The sequence below is a fragment of the Boleophthalmus pectinirostris genome, unplaced genomic scaffold (genome assembly GCF_026225935.1).
Source record: "Boleophthalmus pectinirostris isolate CB_2022bp ecotype Guang Dong unplaced genomic scaffold, ASM2622593v1 HiC_scaffold_22, whole genome shotgun sequence".
Taxonomy (NCBI): Eukaryota; Metazoa; Chordata; class Actinopteri; order Gobiiformes; family Gobiidae; genus Boleophthalmus; species Boleophthalmus pectinirostris.
The window spans coordinates 22,928,358-22,951,339 of record NW_026571190.1 but is presented as its reverse complement, the minus strand read 5'-3'; the positions used below and the strand labels follow the sequence as shown (position 1 = coordinate 22,951,339).

General features: G+C 39.5%; 1 protein-coding gene across 1 annotated transcript; it reads left to right on the top strand.

The window, feature by feature from the left end:
* Positions 1 to 13,239: 13,239 nt before the first annotated feature.
* On the top strand, positions 13,240 to 22,936 carry cacng1a (calcium channel, voltage-dependent, gamma subunit 1a). The gene is made up of 4 exons (XM_020931517.2): positions 13,240 to 13,644; positions 18,657 to 18,731; positions 20,684 to 20,827; positions 21,869 to 22,936. The coding sequence occupies exons 1-4, from the start codon at positions 13,407 to 13,409 to the stop codon at positions 22,099 to 22,101; spliced, it is 690 nt and encodes a 229-aa protein (XP_020787176.1). The 5' UTR covers positions 13,240 to 13,406; the 3' UTR covers positions 22,102 to 22,936.
* Positions 22,937 to 22,982: the final 46 nt, after the last annotated feature.

Sequence of the window (22,982 nt, the reverse complement as noted above, 5' to 3'; positions counted from 1 at the left end):
TTTTAAGTAATAATGCCCTGCTCTGTTTGGCTACAGGAACTACATACTAAAATAATTTTTGACTGGACATTTATTTAACCTGGAAAATCCCACTGAAACATGAAGTTTCTTTCATACTGAGAGAAAAAGGACCTTACACATGCATCCTGAATTTCGCACTTACGGTCATCATGCAATGCACTGGGAAGGATCCTCCAAAAAAGTGAGCATCAAACCGCCACGTTTGATTTCCCAGTGGGATGTGTCTATTGTCAAAGCCAATCTTTTCAAGTCTTTTGAACCATATCGCTTTTGTTTCTGGTTCTGATATTGTCATATTTTAGTTATGGGATTCGGACATCGTAATTGTGTGGTTGTTAGATGTCCTAACAGCGGACAATGGGCTTTGCAATCTCCAAAAATGCAAAAGGAAATCAGATCTGTGTGACTGCAAACCTCTGTTTCCCTTCCCAAAAGAATGGAAAAATAGTGAAATGCGAAGGCGATGGGCAGTATTGATACACAGGAAGGACGAAAAAGGTAACCTTTGGCTGTCTAAGAAATCATCCCGATTTTGCAGTGAAGACTTTGTATGTGGAGCGCCATCAAAGCAAAATCCCAATCCCTTGCTCAACCTTAGTTACGAATTTAAAAAGTCACTGCTAGGGATGTCCCCATCACATTTTTTTGCCTCCGAGTCCGAATAATTTGATTTTGAGTATCTGCCGATACCTGAGTCCTGATCCGATACGTCTATAAAATTATTAAATAAATTAAGAGCAAAGAATAAGATCCAGGATGTGTGGGGGGATCAGATTGTGTTGACTTCAATGTATAGTATTTGGGCTGAACTTATGAAAAATCAAATGTCCAAAACTTAAATTTTTTATTAACTTTTCTAACCATGCACCATCATTGTTCAAAATCTTGACTTTTCACAGTCTGGTCTTGGAATGTGTAACTTAGTAAACTTAATAAACTGGACAAAACAGGAACCAGACCAGAATCAGATTAGACCTGAGACTAGACTCTGCACAATCTACAGTTTGTATGTTTGATATTATATGGAAGCCTGTGCATTCTGTTTTAAACATTTAGTCTCGTCTATGAAATCCAAATAATACAAAATCTTATCAAATAAAAACGAGATGACAGAAACCCCACAGCCTCTCTCCCCCGCCCGCCCCCACTCCCCCACACCGCCACTACATCCACAAACCCACCACAGAGCACGCACTGCACCATCGGTCCCACCGCTCAATAGACACTTCCTGCCGCTTTTCCCACCCTCTCCGCCAAAAGTGCCAACTCCGTTGCGCAACATGCAAACAAACAGCGTCGTGTGATGACGCCATCGGCCGTGCAGGTGTGAACACGGGCCACAGAACCCCAGGTAACAGCGCCCGAGTACGGCACGGCCCAAAAGTCTCACCGAAAGTGCGCCTCTAGTACAGCAGGCGCTGGGACAGACAGTCGCGCTAACTGGACGTCCCTGAGTAAATCCCGCGTCTCAGTAAAAAAAAAAAAATCATCTCTTGTGTGTTGTGTGTCCTGTATGTTATATGCATATATTATTTATCCGATACCTGATCGAACCATAACGGCTGAGTCCGGATCGAGTCCGCAGTCACGTGATTGGCGCCGATTTCCGATCACGTGATCGGATCAGCACAACCCTAGTCACCGCTAAAGCGAAAGGCATCAGCTGTTCGCCAAGAAACATCTTTCACTGCAAAGCGACCAAGACAAGATGTTGCTGTAAAGCCAGTCGAACAAGAAAGTGCAGGCTCAGCCTGCTTGTCTTCTGCACCTCTCGTTTAACAAATGGGATTTTGCTTTGTTGGCGCTCCACATACAAAATGTTCGCTGCAAACTTGGGATGATTTTTTTAGGTAGCCAAAGGTTACCTTTTTCATCATTCCTGTGTATCAATACTGCCCATCGCCTTCGCTTTTCACTATTTTTCAATTTCATTGGGAAGGGAAACAGTTTGGACAAAGGTTTGCAGTCTGATTCCCTTTTCTGCAGTTACAGACTTTGCAAATATTCAAAGCCCATTTTTAAAGCAGTTTCCATGGTTCGGACATCCAACAACCACACAATTACAATGTCCGAATCCCATAACTAAAATATGACAATATCAGAGTCAAACAAAAGCGATATGGTTCAAAAGACTTGAAAAGATCAGCTTTGACAATAGACACATCCCACTGAGGAATCAAACATGGTGGTTTGATGCTCACTTTTTCAGAGGATTATTCCCAGTATGCATTGCGCGATGACCGGAAGTTTGAAATTCAGGATGCATGTATTGACTTTACATTGTAAAATTGTCACCCCTGCAGTGAGCCTCATCACTGTGGTCTTAAAATGTTCGTATGGAACTCAGCTTACATGCATCCTGAATTTCGGACTTCCAGTCATTGTGCAATGCATACTGGGAAGGATCCTCTGAAAAAGTAAGCCTCAAACTGCTATGTTTGATTTTCCAGTAGGATGTGTCTATTGTCAAAGCCGATCTTTTCAAGTCTTTTGAACCATATCGCTTTTGTTTCTGATTCTGATATTGTCATTTTAGTAATGGGATTCGGACATTGTAATTGTGTGGTTGTTGAATGTCCTAACAGAAGAAACAGCTCAAAAAATGGGCTTTGAAAGTTTGCAAACTCAGATCTGCGTGATTGCAAACCTCCATTCAAACTGTTTCCCTTCTTAGTGAAATTGAAAAATAGTGAAAGGTCGAAGGCATTGGGCAGTATTGATACACAGGAAGGAGAAAATAGGTAACCTTTGGTTGCCTGAGAAATCATCCCAAGTTTGCAGTGAAGATTTTGTATGTGGAGCGCCAACAAAGCAAAATCCCATTTGTTAAACGAGAGGTGCAGAAGACAAGCAGGCTGAGGTTGCACTTTCTGTTTCGACTGGCTTTACAGCAACATCTTGTCTTGGTCGCTTTGCAGTGGAAGGTGTTTTTTGGTGAACAGGTGATGCCTTTCGCTTTGGCGGTGACTTTTTAAATTTGTAACCAAGGTTGAGCGAGGGATCAGGATTTTGCTTTGATGGTGCTCCACATACAAAATGTTCGCCACAAACTCAGGATGAGGATGAGGATGACCAAAAAGGAAACCAAAAGGTTTCCTTTTTGGTCCTTCCTGTGTATCAATACTGCCCATTGCCTACGCATTTCACTATTTATCAATTCCGTTGGGAAGAGAAACAGTTTGAACAGAGGTTTGCAGTCACACAGATCTGATTCCCTTTTGCAATTATGGGGTTCGCAAACTTACTAAGCCCGTTTCTCGAGCCCTTTTCCACTGTTAGGACATCCAACAACCACACAATTAGGATGTCAGAATCCCATAACTAAAATATGACAATATCAGAACCAGAAACAAAAGCCATATGGTTCAAAAGACTTGAAAAGAATGGCTTTGACAATAGAATAATTCCCACTGACATGATCACTTTTTGGAGGATCCTTCCCAGTATGCACTGCATGATGACCAGAAATCTGAAATTCCGGATGTATGTATCGGAGCAAGAGTCGATAGAACCGAGAGTGCCCTCCATGCTCAATTCCTGTTTGGAACATAGTGGTAGTAGCAGGTTAGAAATGTCCATATATATATATATATATATATATATATATATATATATATATATATATATATATATATATATATATATACAGTCTATGAGGCCAACACGTTTTTAGTGGTAGGGGAAACTATACGCAAACACAGGGAGAACATGCAAACTCTGCACAGAAAAGCACCACCTGACCTTTTTTGCCACAGTGCCGCCCAAATAATCATTCACATTCACTTTTCCCAGGTCAGTATGAATGAAGGGCACTGCTTGTAGCTCCACAAAAAAAAACAAAAAAAAAAACTGAACAACTGAGTTAAACAAAGAAAGAGAAAACTGGATTTAGGCAATCAAAAGACTCTTTCTATTGTTGTCGTTTTAAAATTACTGTGGACCACTTGTATGTTTTGTGTAAACAATATTATCTAACTTGATTACAGATTTTTGGTTCAGATGAAAGCCATTCATTACTGCATTTTTAAATCGTCAACTATGCTTTAATGTTACTTGTATAATGTGTTGTGATTTCATACTTTGTGATCTCCCACTTTGTTTTCATGTTTTGTGGACTTTTTAAGACTACAGGACTTATTCTGTAAATACCTACTATGTTTTTGCCACATATTTTCCCAACTATAATCCAAATATTAAAGGTTGTATAGAGGATTTTCCAAGGAACGAGAAATCCAGCGACTGTTTGTCCTTTTTCAAATGTTGCGCATGCGTGAAACCACCCCCCCCTCCCCTACAGCTCCCTACGTAGAAACGCCTCCTCCCGCCTCCTCCTTACGCCAGAAACAGGTTTGTTTACAGCTGGTGCGCTGCACATGACTTGTAAACAACTAACTACAGTGTTGGTTAGGCAAGGCGGAGAAGTGAGGAGCGGGGGGAGCGGGTGCGCGGACATTTCGTGCGCAGACGAGAAGTGAGGAGCAGGGAGAAGAGCGGAGCGGGGAGCAGGGAGAGGAGAGAGGAGAGGGGAGCGGTGCGCGGAGATTCCGTGCCCGGAGAAGTGAGGAGCAGGGGGAAGAGCGGATCGGGCAGCGGGGACAGGAGCAGGAAAGGGGTGCAGAGAAGGTTGCGCGGAGATTCAGTGTGAATGAACTAGCTACAACACGCAGCAGCAAGCGGACTCTTTCTTTCTTTTCAGACATAGGATATCGCTTTCGTGTCCTGAAAAACGTTTGACTAGCTTTTGGAAATAAAGTAAGTTTTCATAATAAGCAGAAGTGACCTGTCCAGGAGTAATTTGGCGACCAATGCGTCAGTCTTTAGACCCTGCGTCTGCTTCAGTTGCGCCATCGCTGGAATGAATCTTCAAGAATCAGTCATTAGTTTGGCTTCGCTGCTTTTCCCCTTGTCTTCTTCTTTCAGCAACCTCAAAAACGGACTTTCTTTTGCGGCTAACTGCTCCTGGATTCTTGTCGCCATCGCAACAAACTTTGTGCTAACTGCGAGGAAGATATAGGTCAAAAAAAGCCGCTAAGAACTGTTGCGTTGGTGGAGTAAACAGCGTCTGTGCGGCTTGCGTCTGTGGACTGCGTGACAGGCGTACGCAAACCACGTACCGGCGGCGCGCAGGCAAGTCAGTTACGCTAGAAACGTAGGGAGATTGATTGACAGCCTGTCAACTAACAGATAACGAGGCAGTGTCGTTATCTATTGGCAAATGTTTAGCTGGCCCCACCACGTCCAGAGTTGATGAATTTTTATTCTCTTTTTTTTGGTCATCATAATCACAAGGCTACTGCATCTCTATAATGCTATCATTGACAATTTGAAACAAAAAAAAATCCTCCATACAACCTTTAAGAGAGAAAAGAGAGAGGAATATATATATATATATATATATATATATATATATATATATATATATATACATACACACACACAAACACACCGAGGTTGTTGGTCTGACATAGTTCTTATTTGCAATGCACACTCTGAATTCCTCCTCCCTCATACAAGTCACTGTAGAATTTTGCTGAATTTCTGCACTCACTAATCTAGACTTTTTACACATATGGATCACATGACAACTATATTGTATCAGTGTTTTCTTCAGAGCAGCAAAACCTTTGGAAATGTGTATATGGGATTTTATATGATGCAAATATGTGATTTTGTTTTTGTCGATCTCTAAAGTGCTGTCCTCTTTTTCTTATTCTAAGTGGTGCTAACTCCTCCTGCAAACCTTTGATCGTCTTTAAGCCTTCTCCTCTGCCATTTCTGTAGCACTAACTGTGAGTATGACAGCATATTAAGTGTTCTCTTTGATCACTGCCACACTGAGACATATTCTATCTGTAAATACAGTCGTGATGTAGAGAGTATGTCTTTTGTACGCTCAGGGATGACGTACAAGCCAATCACTCCACTTATAGACATGTGGAGCTTATTTAAGCTTTGCCAGACTGTTAGCGTCAGTGTAAAACAGAGGTGAGAACGTGGTGTGGCTGTTAATTAACATTAGTTTCTTCAGTGTCTTTTGGCTTTTGTGTTCAAAGGTATGCCTGATACTGGTTTGTGATTTTGAAAAACAGTTGTTTATAATGCCGCAATGTTTAATTTTTGTATTTATTTTATTCACGTGTACTCAAAGTATCTATTCTGTGAAACTTTGTTCAACAAAACCAAGTTATACAAATGAAAATTACTTTGATGTTTTGATTATTTTATGGACAGATTCTGAGGAAAGGTTTTGGCTTTCTAGGTTTAGATTTTATTTGGTCAAGACTTGATTTGCACCATAGAATGGTCTGTCTGAATATTAGTCTTTACTTTTTTCTACATTTAATAAACTGCCGTTATTATTCCTCATGGCCTTTTATGTTCACTTGTGAAAGTGTTCAGTAAGCAATTGACTAATTATGTTTACTGTAATTAAGGGTGTGAGCCTCAAAAGAAAAGATTGAGCCCTGGCTTTGTTGATGTAAATTTGTGGAAGTTTGTAGTCTCTATTTGATCCATCCTTTAATGCCACTGAGGCCACCAGTCTGGAGTAGTGTGTGACCGCAGCACCCCTCTAGGCTCATTACATGTTAAAAGTCACCATTAACTGAAGAGAAAAATGTCTTATAGTCAAAGGGGATTTAGTAGTTAAACATTTGGAGACTGTGATGGACGTGAAGTTCGTGAGGTCTCGTGGACATTACTCATTCTGGAGCAGCATGCTTGACTGGACCCTGTGGCAGCTCACAGTGTGGTTTCCACATGAATATGTTTAGCTGCGGAAAATTGGTTTAATTTGGTGGTGGGTTTGTCACTGAGTTGCCCCAGGCATTTAAACACAACATAGCTTCAGAAGCCCAGGGTCATGGGCCCTCTTCCAGCTACAGCTGTCACTCTGGGCAATTCAGTAAAAAAGGAAGACTAGAATTTTCAGTAGGTGTCTTGGCAAGTATTTTTAGTGATGCTGCTATATTAATGTTTGTAAATCACCAGTGGTTGGAGAGATGAATGAGACAGAAAACCCAAACTGAACAAAAATATGCAATGAGGCAATCCACATTTTTGGACCATGTTTTTGTTGGAAGAATGCAGACATTTGCTGGTTATTGATATACAATATTATATTGTAGCCATTAGCCAGAATCTAACTTAAGCTCCCTGGCAAATAATAATAATAAATAATAATACATTGGTTTTATATAGCACTTTTCATAGTAACATAAAAATGCTTCACAATAAAGTAGCACTAAAACAAGGACAGGACAAACAGTAATGGGGAGCAGTCATATGTGGGGGCTGTAGGCTCTGAGGAAAATGTGTGTTTTGAGCAGTTTTTTGAAGGTGTTTAGTGAGTCTGAGTTTCTGAAGTGAAAGGGGAGAGAGTTTGAGAGGGTGGGGGCGGCCATGGCAAAGGATCGACAGAGCTTTTCCCATGCTAATTACAACTGTTTTATGAACATGACACAAATGAACAGCCAGCTGCTGTAAGTATGAAGGTTCAAAGAACATTTGCCATAGAATGGATTGATAGTTGTGGGGCAACATTGTAAAAAAAATACAAACTGACAAAGTGAGAGGTATAGTATGCTGACCCACATAAAATAAAATACTCTAAAGTTTAGGAAGCATTGTTAACGAAGGCCCAAAAGTTTTACCCAATGCTGTATAAAGTTGAACCATTTGAATGTGATTGCCTGGGATCATGCTGATATTTTCATCCCTAATAAAGCCGCGTGTCCCTGGCCTGTTGTGCTCCAGTGAAATGTCTGGCCCGGTAATTGAGAGGGAAATAGCGAGGTCACCTCTCCATGTGGCCGCTGAGGCAGCAGACGGGCTTGTTAGCAACTAAAACTCACAGCACAGGATAAATAATGTAACAAGGTCTTATTGTGGCTCTGCTTTGGTTGCTTTGGGAAGAAATCTGAAAAAGTTTGCCATTTTCAAAAAAAAAGAGAGAGAGAGGGAGAAGTAAAAATGTCTGCTGTCTAAACACTGTAACATACTGATGATGATATGATAATATGTTATGATAATGGTACACCTAATTACCCTTTTTTCTAATATAATTAATTATTGAAGAAACAATGCAATAGCATTGCATTTGAATTAAAGCAACATGGTAATATTTACAACAGCTACTGCTAGCTTAATATTGTTTATTTTTGCCCACAAACACATTATTTGAGTAGTTTATCTCAACAGACTAACTAACTAACCAGGGGAATATCCATTTATTTAATTTAAAATATCCTCAACCCCTCTAAGCAAGTGTTGGTGTTAACCCAATCTCTTCTCTGACAGCAAGAAGGTAGAAATAGAATGACAAGTAGACATTCGGGCTTTTAAAGAATATATAACAATAGTTTTGGGCCTTTAATTTTTTTTTTGGGGGGGGGGGTCCCATGTGGGACCTTTGTGAATGCAAGGTTTTACACCAGATGCCCTTCCATAACTAGTACTTATGATACAAAACTTGTATCACAAGGAAATAGAGCCAGACCGATATGGATTATGTTGTGGCCGATATGAAACCGATAAAATGGGAGTTGGAGCTGCCGATAGCCGATATAATCGCCGATATATTTAGTGATGTAAAAATTCACTGTAAATCTTGAATTGTTTAAAAAACTTAGGTTTGGCTCTAATGGATTTTAAATTGGGTTTATTTAGGAAACATTTATTGTTATTCTGACACTTTATGTCATATTTACAAACAGTAGATCACAGTCTAGCTACTAGTGACGGGTAGTAGGACTAAACCAAAACAGAACCAGGACTGAGTGTCGGGACTCAGTCTCTATCTCTCTCCTTCACTCGAGCCCAAGATTAGTCCTGGTGTATTCATTTTATGCTGAACTACAGCCAAATATGCACTTTTTTTTTTTATCCTATGCACACGCATAGCTTCGTTTTCAGCCGCTGCCCGCTGTCAAACTACGGGTCTACATGCGGTGTGAAGAAAAAAAAAAGTGAGAGAAAGAGAAAACACGGCTCCCAATAAGCAGCAGGCTCCCGTCGTTCGCTTCAAAGAGCCGGATCTAAGAGCCGTTTCGTTTGCGAAGGACCCATCACTACTAGCTAGTAAAGAAACTACCGCTATTAGCCTGTAGCCATAAATACGTGTACGCTGCGGTAATTAATCATATGCATAGATGTGGATCATTCACACGTCTATTCACAGCTGATTTACATATCAATACAGGTCCAGTAACAAATATACGGCCAATATAGTCACTTTACAATAGGCCAATAGAAAACAGCCTGTTTATGTGCGGGAGCTACAGCAGCTAATTGCTAACCAAAAACTAGCTTCAAAGTCGATGTATTTCCAACACTCACCGCCCACACAGGCTCCTCCTCACATCACAAGTCTGCACTAATAAATGTCCTTTTAATCCAGACTCAAACCGGTTGTCCGTAAAAAGAATATAATCTCAGTGTTGCGCACAGCTGCCGGTGTAAACAAGAGCACGTGAGTGAAGTGACATGACTTTGGGGGTGTGTTCAGGGACAGTATGGACACAGACACACACAAATGACTCTGATGCGGAGCCACATATTAGGACATTGATCTGTCTGTAAATTGAATTAAGTTAACATAATGTAGAGAGTCTAATCTTTATAACGAGGTATAACATGCCCACACGAAATATCGGCCCATATCAGCAAGCATATCGGCCGATAGCCGATATATCTTCAGAAGCCCACATCGGCTGATAATATCGGCCAACTGATATATCGGTCGGACTCTACTAAGAAAGGTGACAACACCAGTATAACAAAGGCAAAGGATGTATGAACAAAGCTCAGAGATTTAAGAGCATTTATTTTACATTTCACTATCCTGATTAGAAACAAATATTGTGATACTTACTTTTTTTATGAAATGTAAAGATCAGAGTAAACTAAACTGTGTATTTGATCATCTCTTTCCACTGTGTCAAATTGTGTTGCTGTAGTCATTTTGAATATACATGTCTACAGCTGATGTTTGTGATCTGACCTGAGATCAGGGACATACATTATTATTATTATTATATTAATTATTATTATTATTATTATTATTAGTAGTAGTAGTAGTAGTAGTAGTAGTAGTAGTAGTAGCAGCAGCAGCAGCAGCAGCAGCAGCAGTAGCAGTGTAGTAGTAGTATTTATTTATATATTTATTTATTTTATAAATGTGACTTTATTGCTCAGTTGATTTTTTGATACACAAACTAAAGCTGTATTTGTAATTAGTCTAATACCAAACTTGTAAATGCCCGATCTGGTCTGATCTTGTGAGCTAAGCAGAGTTGAGCCTGGTTTGTACTGAATGGGAGACTGCTGGGAATACCAAATGGCGTAGCGGGGCAGCAGTGCATACTACGTGCCCTTGGGCAAGACTTTTCAGTGATGTAGGAATGAGAATGTGTTTGTGAGAGCTCATGTATGTTCATTAACAATTACCAAACCAATAATTACAATACTCTAATACTCTCTGCTGTAGTAAACTGTCAAATTTGAAAACTGGTCACATTTACTTAAGGATTGCCCTGTCAAAGCCTATAGTGTATTGCTATTGTTCTCACACAGTCTTCAAGAATAACAGTCTTCTGTCGGGAGGATTTGCCACTAATGACACTCTTTAAGTCGTGTAGTGAGAAAATATGGAGTAGCAGCTGCTGCTCAGTATGTTGCATATGTATACCAGACTGAAAAACAAAATCTGTGAAAACTTTTGGCCAGCAGAACTTGGAATTAGGCAAGCACAACAGATTATTGCAATGATATCATCCGTGTCCACACTATTGACTAAACATTTTATACATTCAAATGATTTTCAGAGAGGATTCCATTATATTGATGTATATGCTGTTATGAATCAAAATTGCCACCAGTGATTCAAAACAGTCATTTGTGTTTACATAAGTGGCCAACGGCTCAGTTAGGCGTGACATTAGAGCAATATTGGTGCAGCAGAGCCTTAGTCATGATAAGGACCAATCAATGCACCACTGTGTTCTTTGTGATTGCAATCAATGCTGTAGTGGTTCAAGTTTTGCCGACACTATCTGTCTTCTGTGAGTGTAGTTACATTTAAATCTGCCGCATGGCTATAGGAAAGATCAAAGGTCAAACCAGCCCAAGTCAACAGGCCAGATTTTACTGTCTTGGAGAGGTCATTATGCGGATGCTGTTACTTTTGGCCAAATCTGGTCTGGACACATGTAATGAATATCCACTATCTGGATAATTTTTGTCACAGAAACTGCGTTCATCTCTCTGTGGTTCGCTATGGGCACCTCAGAACAATCTGCTGTGTAAAAAGGCTCCTTCATCATAGTTTGTAGTCCTCATTTGAACACTGTAAAAATCAAGTCAGGAAAAGTCATAATCAGGACAAATCCCAGGACCAGGAACTCTAAATGATGGAACCTACCCCTGATGTGGTGAAGGGTTGCCAAACTGTTAAGTCCCAAAGAAGAGGGGGCATACTTTGTCCCTTTCCTCCTTGTGTTTGAAACATTTATCTTGAATTGAGATGTATGTATCAGGAGCACCTCATCCTAAAATGTTATGAACAACACCCCTCTGCAATCTTTCAATTCCATCCTGTAGAGTCATGTAACTTTTCTGAACTTTTCTGGTGGAGGGTGTGCCACCTGCTTGTCTTCTTGAAGATGTTATTATTGCTTTTCTGGGAATGTTCCAAAGTATGACATTAAACATCTCTATAACCAGGAGAACAAGCCATGGACACTACTAGGCCAGGTTACAGGTCAAATCTGTGGAGAGGTGAGCCTGATCTTTGTAAGAATGTAGGTATTTTGAGATACATAAGCACCTATAACTAAATAAATGCTACTTAGATACATTTAATGCTGTACTGTGGGACATTTCAGGGAAAGCAATAATATCTCCACAGAGACAAGCAAGTGAAAACCTTCCACCAGAAAAGTTACACAGTGAAACTTTTATTCAATAGACAGAGAAATATAGAGAGTTATTTTGGAATATCATGTTCTCAAGTGTCTGCGGCATACTTGTATATTTAATCGTACACTTATCTCTGAAGTACTTAACCATGCTTATAGCACTGCCAAATAGTTCCTCAAGTTTCACTGAGCACTTTTTGACTTTGTCTTGTCCTGAGCTCACACAAAGGGGAAGTGGGTCAAAGGGCTTCTGAAAACGCTGAAGTGGGCCAAGGATTTGAACAGATAAACAGACATGCTCCACACTGTTCTTATGGTGGGGACGTACCACAGGCATGAAGCCACCTTTTCAGGGATCATTGTAAGCACGTTTTGAAGGGTGGTTTTCATTTATTGCAATTTACAATACAAATTTATGAAAGTAAGTCTGTGTTTTATATTGGATCTTGGATCACTATGCTTTAAATATTTCACCATTAACTATTGAATTGTTATTAGTTTTCACATTACCTGTATTTTAAGTAAATTCTAAGTGAATAAATTAAGTTTTATAATAGCAATTTTAAAAATGGCCAGATACTAAAGTGTTACAACAGAGTTTAGCATGTGAATGCTAAACTCTGCGACTAAAGCTACAAAAAAGGGAAAACTATCTCATTGCATTAGTTATTTCAATATTCAGATTGACAGGGTGATAACACACATGTATGTCTTATGAGCATCTCTGATAAGCCAAATTTGAAAAGCCTGAATTTTTTATGGTATAAAAGTGTATTATTAAAGTGTATTTTTGAGTTTTAAATTCTAATCTCTGGTTATGTGTTTGTGAAATCAGTCTTTAGTAAAGAAATAAAAATGGACTAGGCCTTCACTTTTGCTGGTTGCTGTCTTTAGATAATAAATTTACTTTAGTAATAACATGACATTGTCATCTGTAAGCTGAGGCCACTCCACTTGCACATGTCTAATCTTACTAAGATCACTGGCCTGTGTTACCAAACCACAATCACTACGGAAGCATACTTGGGCCAGAATTATTTCTGAAGTGACATATTGTGTGAAGCATGGGGGGACTGTTTATGTGAGTGCACTTATGGCACATTACAGACTCCCGCCCAATGTAACCGGATCAGAGCCTGGCAGCTTGACTCAGGCTCACTTTTATAGCAACCCTTTTAGAATCACCTAACAGCACAGAAGAGCTCCACGCCCATTTCCCACCATGACAGTTGGTTTGGTCATCAACTTTCCTGATCTAAGTCAACAGCTGTACTTCTAAAGCTGCAGTCTGTGAGTGGGGACTTAAAAGTAGGACACAGCAGAGTGGCCTCTTTCCCCTGTACCATAGACACAGAAGACTCACCACAGAGAAGACTCTTTTTGGCAATCCTGCTCCAGACGCTGCGAACACATCCACGAGAAAATCCATATTTTATTTCTCACAGAACAGTGAATTAAGGACTCAAAGCCATGCACAAGCGCACTAAGATCAGGATTGCCATCTTCATCCTGATGGTGGGCATGGCATGCATGTTCACGGCAGTGGTGACGGACTACTGGGCTGTGCTCAGCCCCAGGGTGGAGGTGGCCAACACGACGTGTGAGGCAGCCCACTTCGGTCTGTGGAGGCTCTGTAAGAAGCATGTGTACATCAGCCACGAGATCTTCCAGCAGGGAAAGGCCTGTGGACCAATCAGCCTGCCTGGGGGTAAGATTCTATCACACTCTACCACTGTTGAAACTACTGTGTACTGCTTTAAGCTAGACTTTTAGATTTGAACTTGAGTCGTTTTTTCATAAAACACTGTAGATTTGCTATCCAGGCTGAAAGAATCCCCCTCTCTCTCTCAGCCTGAGCTCTCTCTCTCTCTCTCTCTCTCTCTCTCTCTCTCTCTCTCTCTCTCTCTCTCTCTCTATGTACTATATATATATATATATATATATATATATATATATATATATATATATATATATATATACACACACACACACACACGCGCGCACATTTTATAGTATATAGAAAAATGTGTGTAATGAGTACATTAGTTACTGTGAGGATGTTTATGTTGCTACACATATTTCCATTATTGTTCAAACATGTATGTGTGCCAGAAATGTTAATTTTGTGGCCTGGTTATCATTGTCTTCTTTGGGGTGACAGGGTCAAACCACTAAGCCAAACACAATCAGACCGAGAATGTGTGACTCCAATGAAAATGTTTCTATGCAAGGATTCTCTCTTTAAAGATCTAGAAGATCTAAATAGTTTTAGAAATTCCAACTCCCACTGCTCAATAAACACACTATGAACATGGCTTTGAACTGATTTGCTCATGTGAAGTCACTGCGTTATAGGTCTCTGTATTAGTCGTCAGTTGGATATACAAATACTAACTCCTCAGTATTAATGTAAACATTAGATTCAGTTTTAATACTTAATGTGTACAATGGTGGCTACATTCTGTGAGAAAAGCAAATGTGAGAAGTGCACCTATAAGGAGTGTTGTCAGGTTCACTGGTCAAATGGTTATTAGATGATGTTTACCTGATCCTCACACTCATACCACACTCCAGTCAAATCCAACTTTATTTATAAAGCACAACATGTTCAACCCAATAAAAGTTTTGAGCAGTGGGGCTTTACTCAAAATATCAATATAGCAAAATATCATTGTGAGGTTCTTGGCAATACATGGATCAATACAGAGATGTGTATTGTGGTGGTACGCATATCGTAACAAGGTACAAGTATCGGGATATGTATCATATCGTGGGGTACTTTGCAATACACAGGTCTACTGAGCAGCAGGCAAAATAACAAACATACAAACTATAAAAGACTTGAGACAACATGTAGAAGCATGGCAAAGCTGACATGCATGCGTCATGTGAGCGCCCACAGGAAGAATAAACACTGTGACAAAGTACTGCACACTCACACACATGAGAGACATGAACTTTGCACAGAGCCTGACCAGATCATGTGATGTGTGTCAACTATCAAACACCACTGTGAAAGAGAACAAGACTTATAAAACTGAGGTTAAAGTTTACCAGTGATCAGATACAGAGTAGGTCCTCCCTCTTGTCTGAAGGGGGCGTGGCTCTTTAGATGCTGTTAGCCTTTGGGGAATCCTGTCAGTGACTGTTCCCAGAGCAGCTGAGTTCCTGACTCATTTGTGTGGGCGCGGCAGACATGTGCCGAGTATGCAGAATTTGCCCTGGCCCACAGGGGCATGTGGGGCAAGCCGCCAACTGTAGTGAGAGATATGTTCTAATCATGTCACTTTCCTTGGCCCTCCTTTCTCCTGGCCCTAATGGTTATTATGATCGGACCATGTTCATCACTGAGGGTTTAAAAAGAGCTTTCACAAGTCCTGCTATAGCAAATGTTGTAAAAGGTATCAGACACTTGGACTGAAGATCCACTGGCTCATCTTTGTCTCTGGACAATTCCTTTATTTGGAGTGTTTATTCAAACCATAGGCCCGCCAAGCTGTGTGTGTGTCAGATTTCAATATAAAGCAGATCCCAAACACGCTCTGGACCCTGTGGAAAATATGACACTGTGAGATGGTATCAGGACACATTGTGAAATAATGCATAGCAATGCTGGCAATGATGATCAAACTCTGTGGCAGTCTGTAATGAAATACACACAAATAGTCTTGAAAGTAAGATTAACAGATTTGTGGCCATTTTAATCCTGCTAAGACAGTGTCACAATATAGCATACTAAAAAGAGAAACTTATAGTTTTATTACAAGCCAGCTGAAAGCAGTTGCTTTAGATATAAATACAAGTGGTGTAAATACTCAGCTGCCTTACAGTCATATGTTGAAGTCCGAAGTAGTTTTGAGTGACAGGACCGTGTGCAGACGTCAGACATATTTGTGGGTCTCTCTGTTCACACAAACTGTTCCCCCGAGTTGCTCACTGGCTCACAACCTTCACCAGACAACATGGACCCCTCCTCCAATTACTTCACACTTGTATTTCAAGGGACAAAATACAGCAAAAAGCCTATGTGCACCATACCAAATTAGGAAAGGGCAGTGAGCTATAGGATTATACAGAGGAAATACCAATGATATTTTTATAGGGCACAAGCTGTAGAGTGAACTTTAACATCCGGGGTCACAACTGTCACAACCACAACTGGTGTTAAGCTAAAAGTTATACTACAGCTTTCAAGTTATTTCAGTGTAATCCTGGCCATAAAATTTGCAGATAAAATAGACTATGGAGGAGTTCATAAACACATCTTCACCTGTCAAATCATCTGAATGTGCCGTGACAGTCATTATTTTGACCCCCAGATTAATTTAACGCACAATCACCAAACTCAGGCTGACAGGAGACAGTGAGCATAGACAAGAAGCAGAGCAGGTGTTAATCCACTGTCCTTGTGTGATCTTTTTACATGTGTTGTATATGAGAGGCCTGGTCACCATGGTCACACACAATGTGCACAATGTTACTGTCTATGCTATACTTTAATTAGCCCTTTGAGGCACTGTACCTGATTTGTGCTGTTTTCAAAACGTGAAAACAGAACTAGTTCATGTTAAAGTTAGCAGAGGTACCAGGAATGATAACAACAACTAGCATGCTAACATTGCACTTTCTCGTTTGCGGGTGATAGTAGTCTCATTTTTACCATAAAGGCAAAACAATTTGAGATATTTTCCCAGAAGAGCCCATTACTTAATAAATTATACTATTTCTTTTTATGGGGCTCTCTGTTTTAGGTGGTGGGTCTAGAACTTTATTCTTTCCAGTCAGATGTTTGTTTTATTTCTATGGGAAAAGAAATCTTTATGAGACAAGCAAATAACAGACCCTCCACCAGAAAAGTTACATAGTGCACTTTAAATACGAGACCCCATTTTCTATTATCTGGCCATCAGCAGACAAAAGAACCGAAATACTAATTATTTCAGGTAAAAGGACAGCCTATATTTTGTTCTAAATGTTACAAGAATTTTCAAGAGGAGATGTCTTTCGCATTTGAGAGACATGAGCTACAAATTAGCAGCTGTGGTTGGACCGTCTCAAGTTTGGGCAGAGGTTTTTCACGCTCTCTGGTCCAGTTCCAGACTCTTCTGAATGTACAACGGACTGGCTGATTAGCCAATATTTTCTAATCTTACAAATAGGCCTATACTGCATGTGGGTGCAGGCAGTGTACAGTTTTGGAAAAATATGCAATGCCATTGGCTCAGTGGTTATAGCCTTTCATGGTTTGAATCCTACTCCAACCAGTGCATGCCATTGTGTCCCTTGGTAAAACACTTCTCTTGCTTTGTGTATGTATGAATGCATGCGTGTGAGTTATTGGTGGTAGTCTGAGAGGCCATAGGCACAGACTGGCAGCTGGACTTCTGTCACTCGCCTACTGCCTATATAGAAGTATGGAGACCAAGCATCTGGAAATTTGCTATAAATCTAATACAGTGTAAGGCTAGTAAAACTATTAAACTAAAAGAAAAAAACAACAACAAAGATTTTGGTTTGGAAGTTCTTCACATTACCTGTTCTATAAGCCAAATGGCAGTAACATAAGTCACTAGACATGTCTTTAAGCCTATTTCAAAGGTCCCATTAAACATAGTAGACACATGTAGGAGCACATACAGCGTGGGTCATTGAGCTCTAACACAACGGTGGTGAGACATGATAATGTGCAGAATCCCACATTTCCACATGAAAGCCCCCAGTCCCTGTGTGAGTCTGTGGACACACAGCATACAGAGTGTGTGGGAAACAGGAGCTCCAGATCAATGACACACACCAGTCTTTAGATGAACATAGCGTGCGGTGTCACATTCTTCATGTTAGCAACAACTTTACAGGCATCTGAAGAAGGCTTTGTGGTCAGATGTTAAACAAAGGTTGAAGCAACAAAGTGAAACTAATTGAGTCTTGTCAAACACACTCTACAACACCTTACATAAGTATAGTTACAATCTGTCTCTGCACATAGCAGCAAATAAAGAGATGTTTCTGAATATCATTAATGATAAAATAATGTTAGTTTTATATGGTGTTTTTCCAAATAAACCAGTATCAATATTAAGTAAGTTATTCATTCATTCCAGAAGTGACAAGCTACTTTAGCCACACAAAAAAAAACAAAAAACAAGCTTCTTTAGCCACTGATACTCTGAGACAAACAAGACCAGAAGACCCCCATCAAACATCACTCATTCCTGCAGACACCACACTGAAAAAGGTGTCAAAGTTCATTTTAATAATGAAAATGATTACTTGTAAATGCTTTAGTTTGTCTTCATTTGGGTCAGTCAGTCAGTTAGGTACAAAAATTTGTTTATGATTATGTTGAAGATTATGTCACTCTTGTGTCTGTGAGAAAGTATTTACTGTCAAAATCTCTGAGCACAAAAAGCTGCAGTGGCATTTCACATCTCCTCAGGCCTTTTGACACTTTCTTTTATATTTAAAGTGACTGTGAGGTCTGCAGCTGCCATATTCTGACTTTGGCAGTGACACAGCACAACCAGAACCAGACATAAACATTATCCAGAGTATATCAAGTGTCAGCTCTCAGTCCCACAGATTTGTCTTTTTATATCAAGGCTCAAATTCACTGTGCTCATGTTTCTGTTTAATCATAATCTATACTAATGGATCCCTCGTAAACTGTGTTTGTAAAAAAAAAAAAAAAAAAGTAACAAATCAATTTTGTGTCTTTTCCAGAGGAGAATTGCACATACTTTGGACACTTCACCCCAGGACAGGATGCAGAGATATTTGAATACAAAACACAAAAAGGTATGTACTGAATTGAAGAAATCATGTTTTTTGTTTAGCCATCAGTAAAGAGTCTCAAAGTAACACATAAGAAACTTACTTACTTACTTACTTACTTACTTAGAATTCCCTAAGAATTAGGAAAATAACTTTCTTTAATTCATTAATTGTGGCCAACCAATCATGGAAAAATATTCATTAAAAAAAAGCATTTTATATTAAATACAGTACACATACACCTACTAATGCTATTGTCTGTGTTCGGCACGGTGGCTGAGTGGCTAACACTCATGCCTCACAGCAAGAAGGTTCTGGGTTTGATCCCCGGGTCACCTGGGCCTTTCTGTGTGGAGTTTGCATTTTTCTCCCCATGTCTGGATGGGTTTCCCCCATCAACCCAAAACATGCTACATAGGTCTCCAGAACAGTTGATAGTCAAGGTCAGTTAAATACAATCAATCAATGAATCTGTCCAGGGACTACAGGTGGAAATTAGCACTGATGCTACAACCTGATGTACAATGCATCTCTCCTGTTAAGGTAAAATGCAAAAATTGTGCGCTGTCCCTGTCTCAAATAAATAAACACATTTTTCTTTGGTCAAAGTTCACCATTCCCCACCATTCTCTTCATTATTTAAAGCACGCACTATAGTACAGCATTAAATGTTTTCTGTGCACTAAACCCCCAGCCCCCAGTGCTTCCATGTCCCACTGTATGACCCTGTTCAGTCTCTGCATGTTGTATTAGAGACACAGACATGTGGAGGAGTGTCACTGCAGATCACACCTCCAGCATCTCCTCCTAATACCAGGGTTCAATGGGCTCCTCCCCCTGCCCCCCTCCCTATTTCTCAGAGTAATAGAGTAAATGGCCAGCCTTCAGGAGGTGCACTGGCAGTTGGTTAGAGCTGAGGCTTCCAGCACTATAATTCAGCCATGCACTGTTTGGCTGTACCATAATGGCGCATGAGGTTGAATAAACACGCTGTATGTTTATCACTATGGGCATGTCTTTCTATATTTACCACACTCTGGTGGCTGCCACAGGGAGCAGAGGAATAATCAAGTGCATATATATATTAAAAAAAAAAACTATTAAAAGATCCATCAGCACTCAGAATTTCTAAAAATGTAAAAGTCATTATTGAATGAACAGATCAGAAGATGCCAATGAGCAATCAGGGAGTCAATATTACAAAAAAATGTGCATTATAATATTCTGGTATTTTCTGTCTCCATTTGCTTTGTCGATATTGTTCCACACTATGGCAAAAAGAAGAAGTTACAGATCTGATACAGTATGTCGAGCGCTAACCCCATATTAAAACAGTTTTCAGTTTTTCGAAGTATTTTTAAGTTTATAAAAACAAAATATTGCAGGCAAAGGAATAGCAGTTTTATGGAGACAAGCAAGCGGTGAACCCATTTCCAGAAAACCTAGACCTTTAATATAATTACAAAAGAATTGTGATGTTACGTATGCTCTATGGTTTACTTATGGTATGTCTATGTTATTGAAGCACTAGACTGTTTCATAAAAACTTCAGCTCAAACTGGTGCTCTATACATAGCAGTATCTCTGTAGCCCACCTCCCCTGGTCCCTCCGAGGACAGCTCTCCCCCCGGGGCACATCACAGGCGGCACATCAAATGCCTCTCTCCATTCAGCTGCAATACTTTTACATGCCATGAAAATCAACTACAGCCACTACAGGCTTTCAAAGTATGAACTTTATCTGCACCTGCTTTGAAAGTCATGTTTCCAGTCATGGTCTAAATGATACTGTTTTAATAATAGGGGTTTTAATAATAGGTTGCACTTTCCAGTGTAGACAGAGACAGTAACCGTCAAAGTTTAATATGGTCCTACAGCATAACTATTATATTTATAACAGTGCTTTGGTCTAGACTGGCACACCTTTTTCAGTGTATTTTTAAAATATGAATTACTGCTTTTTTTTTTTTTTCCAGAGTATAACATCTCGGCTGCAGCCATTTCCATCTTCAGTCTGGCCTTCATGATCCTGGGCTCCCTGGCTTTGATATGCTCATGCACGGGTCAGAAAAAGCGGGACTACCTCCTTAAACCTGCTGGCATGTTTTATGCATTTGCAGGTATGTACAGAATGTACAATTTATATCAACGTGACAATGGGGAAGAAAGACAAAATGTATGTTTCAGTAATTTATTTCCATATGTTTTTGCTTTCGTAAGTAAATTCCAAAAAGAAAACAATAAAACTGCACATAAATTCTAATATTTAAACTACATATGGGCTGTCTAATATTGTTTATTCATCATGACAGAGCATGAGACATGTAAACACACTACAGCAATGAACTTACTAAACTCATGTAGCACTACACTCATTTACTTGTGTACATACTAGAGAGGCAATGTGAGTGAAGTGTTTTGCCCAAAGACACAACAAGGTTATGTGAAAGAGCAGTGGTTTTCAAAAAATTTCTGATGGTACACTAGTTGCTGATGAAAGTCCACAGCACACCATCCCCTAAAACATTCAGAAGAAAAAAAAAATAGTGGTCCAAATTTTTATATGCATTGAATCTGACTTTGGGTTTCATAATTGTAATAATTTAAGGCTCCCCAAAATGGCAGATTAATAAATCAAATTGTTATGTAAATTGCATTTAAGTGAAATTGCAGTGGGTTCATTATCTTACTATGATGACCATAACATTTGCAGGTTGAAAGTGCACCATATCTCCATGGAGATTTTATTTATTTATTTATTTATTTATCTATCTATACAGCTTAGTTTCTTAAGACTTAATGGCTCAATTTTCAAGAGGGATTGTTGACCATGTTATTTTGGCATGTTTTGGCAGGAAAATTCCACTGCATGACATTAAAATCATCTATGCATTTATAGAAGTACAGTTGTTTTTCTTACTCAAAAACTGTTTAAAACATACAGTATTATTTGGAGTGAGGTTACCTCGCTCTGATCTGACCTGGGGGTGTCACCTGCTTGACTGTGGAGACAGATATGTAAAATATCAAACTGTGGAATAGTGATGGAGATATTATGGCAAAACAATGTTATCTCCATGGAGACCATCTGCCTAAAAAGTTACACAATGCACCTTAACAAATGCGATTTTGCTCACCTCGGTGTATTGTTTTTCTCTCAGGTCTGTGTGCGTTCATCTCCCTGGAGGTGATGAGACAGTCGGTCAAACGCATGATCGAGAGTGAGGAGACCATTTGGATGGAGTACCACTATGGCTGGTCCTTCGCCTGCGCATGCTCTGGCTTTGTCCTCCTCTTCCTCACTGGGATAGCCCTCCTCATCCTCTCCATGCCTCAAATGCCCCGCAATCCCTGGGAAACCTGCATGGACGCTGAGCCCGAACAAGTGGAGTGATTTATGAGATATTTAAGATATAAGAATGCCCTTGAGACTCCCACTGAAATTCTTTGGGATATGAGGGGTTTAACCAGCTGCCTATACCATCAAAGGACAAATGCATTTTTGTTATTATTTTACTAAATAAGGAGTACTGTATAATATATCAAACTGTACATATTTTGTATGCTATGACTATAACTCTGAAGAAAACACATTAACGAATGGTAAAACTGAATGTTAAACTGCCAAACAGTGATGTGGGGTGGGAGGTTTACTACATCTTATATGATAAATTTGTCCATCAGAACGCTATAGACTACTGACATTTGTACCTCACACTAAGCAGATAAAATAGTCTTTCCAACTCTATAGAATCTTGGTCCAGCTTATTTTATTTCATTATCAAGTTTTTCTAAAGGCTAAGTTCACCATAATTTGAAGTTGGAACATTATTTATCTTCCATTTAAACTATTGACATTTGCCCTTTGCTTTCTATTTACAAAGAAAAAGCTAGATTTTTACAATAAATCTTCTAACATATTTTTTTTAAAACAGTGCACAACACTGACCTACATTCAGGTTGTTTATATATGTTTTCAATTTTAAAACCTGCATCTCCCATTCATTTCCCAGTGTTAATTATATCCAGACTTTAAATAAGTCAGTGACTTAGAACTATGAACAATTTACCAGTACTTGAGTTCACTGACTACCATCAGGTTTTTCTAGTTAATAGGACATTATGACTGTAATAGCTTTGGTGTGTTGGTTTGTGCTATGAATTTGTAATAAAAGTGTTACTTTGAAAATAAACAATTCCTTCGAGAGTGCTGAAGGCTGATGTTTTGAGCATGCTTCAATTCATCAATACAAATGGCAATGGGGTTTAATGAAA

Coding starts and splice junctions, on each gene's coding strand:
- cacng1a (XM_020931517.2), top strand. CDS start 13,407: ATGCACAAGCGCACTAAGATCAGGATTGCCATCTTCATCCTGATGGTG. Junction 13,645..18,656: donor ACCAATCAGCCTGCCTGGGG/GTAAGATTCTAT, acceptor TGTCTTTTCCAG/AGGAGAATTGCACATACTTT. Junction 18,732..20,683: donor TGAATACAAAACACAAAAAG/GTATGTACTGAA, acceptor TTTTTTTTCCAG/AGTATAACATCTCGGCTGCA.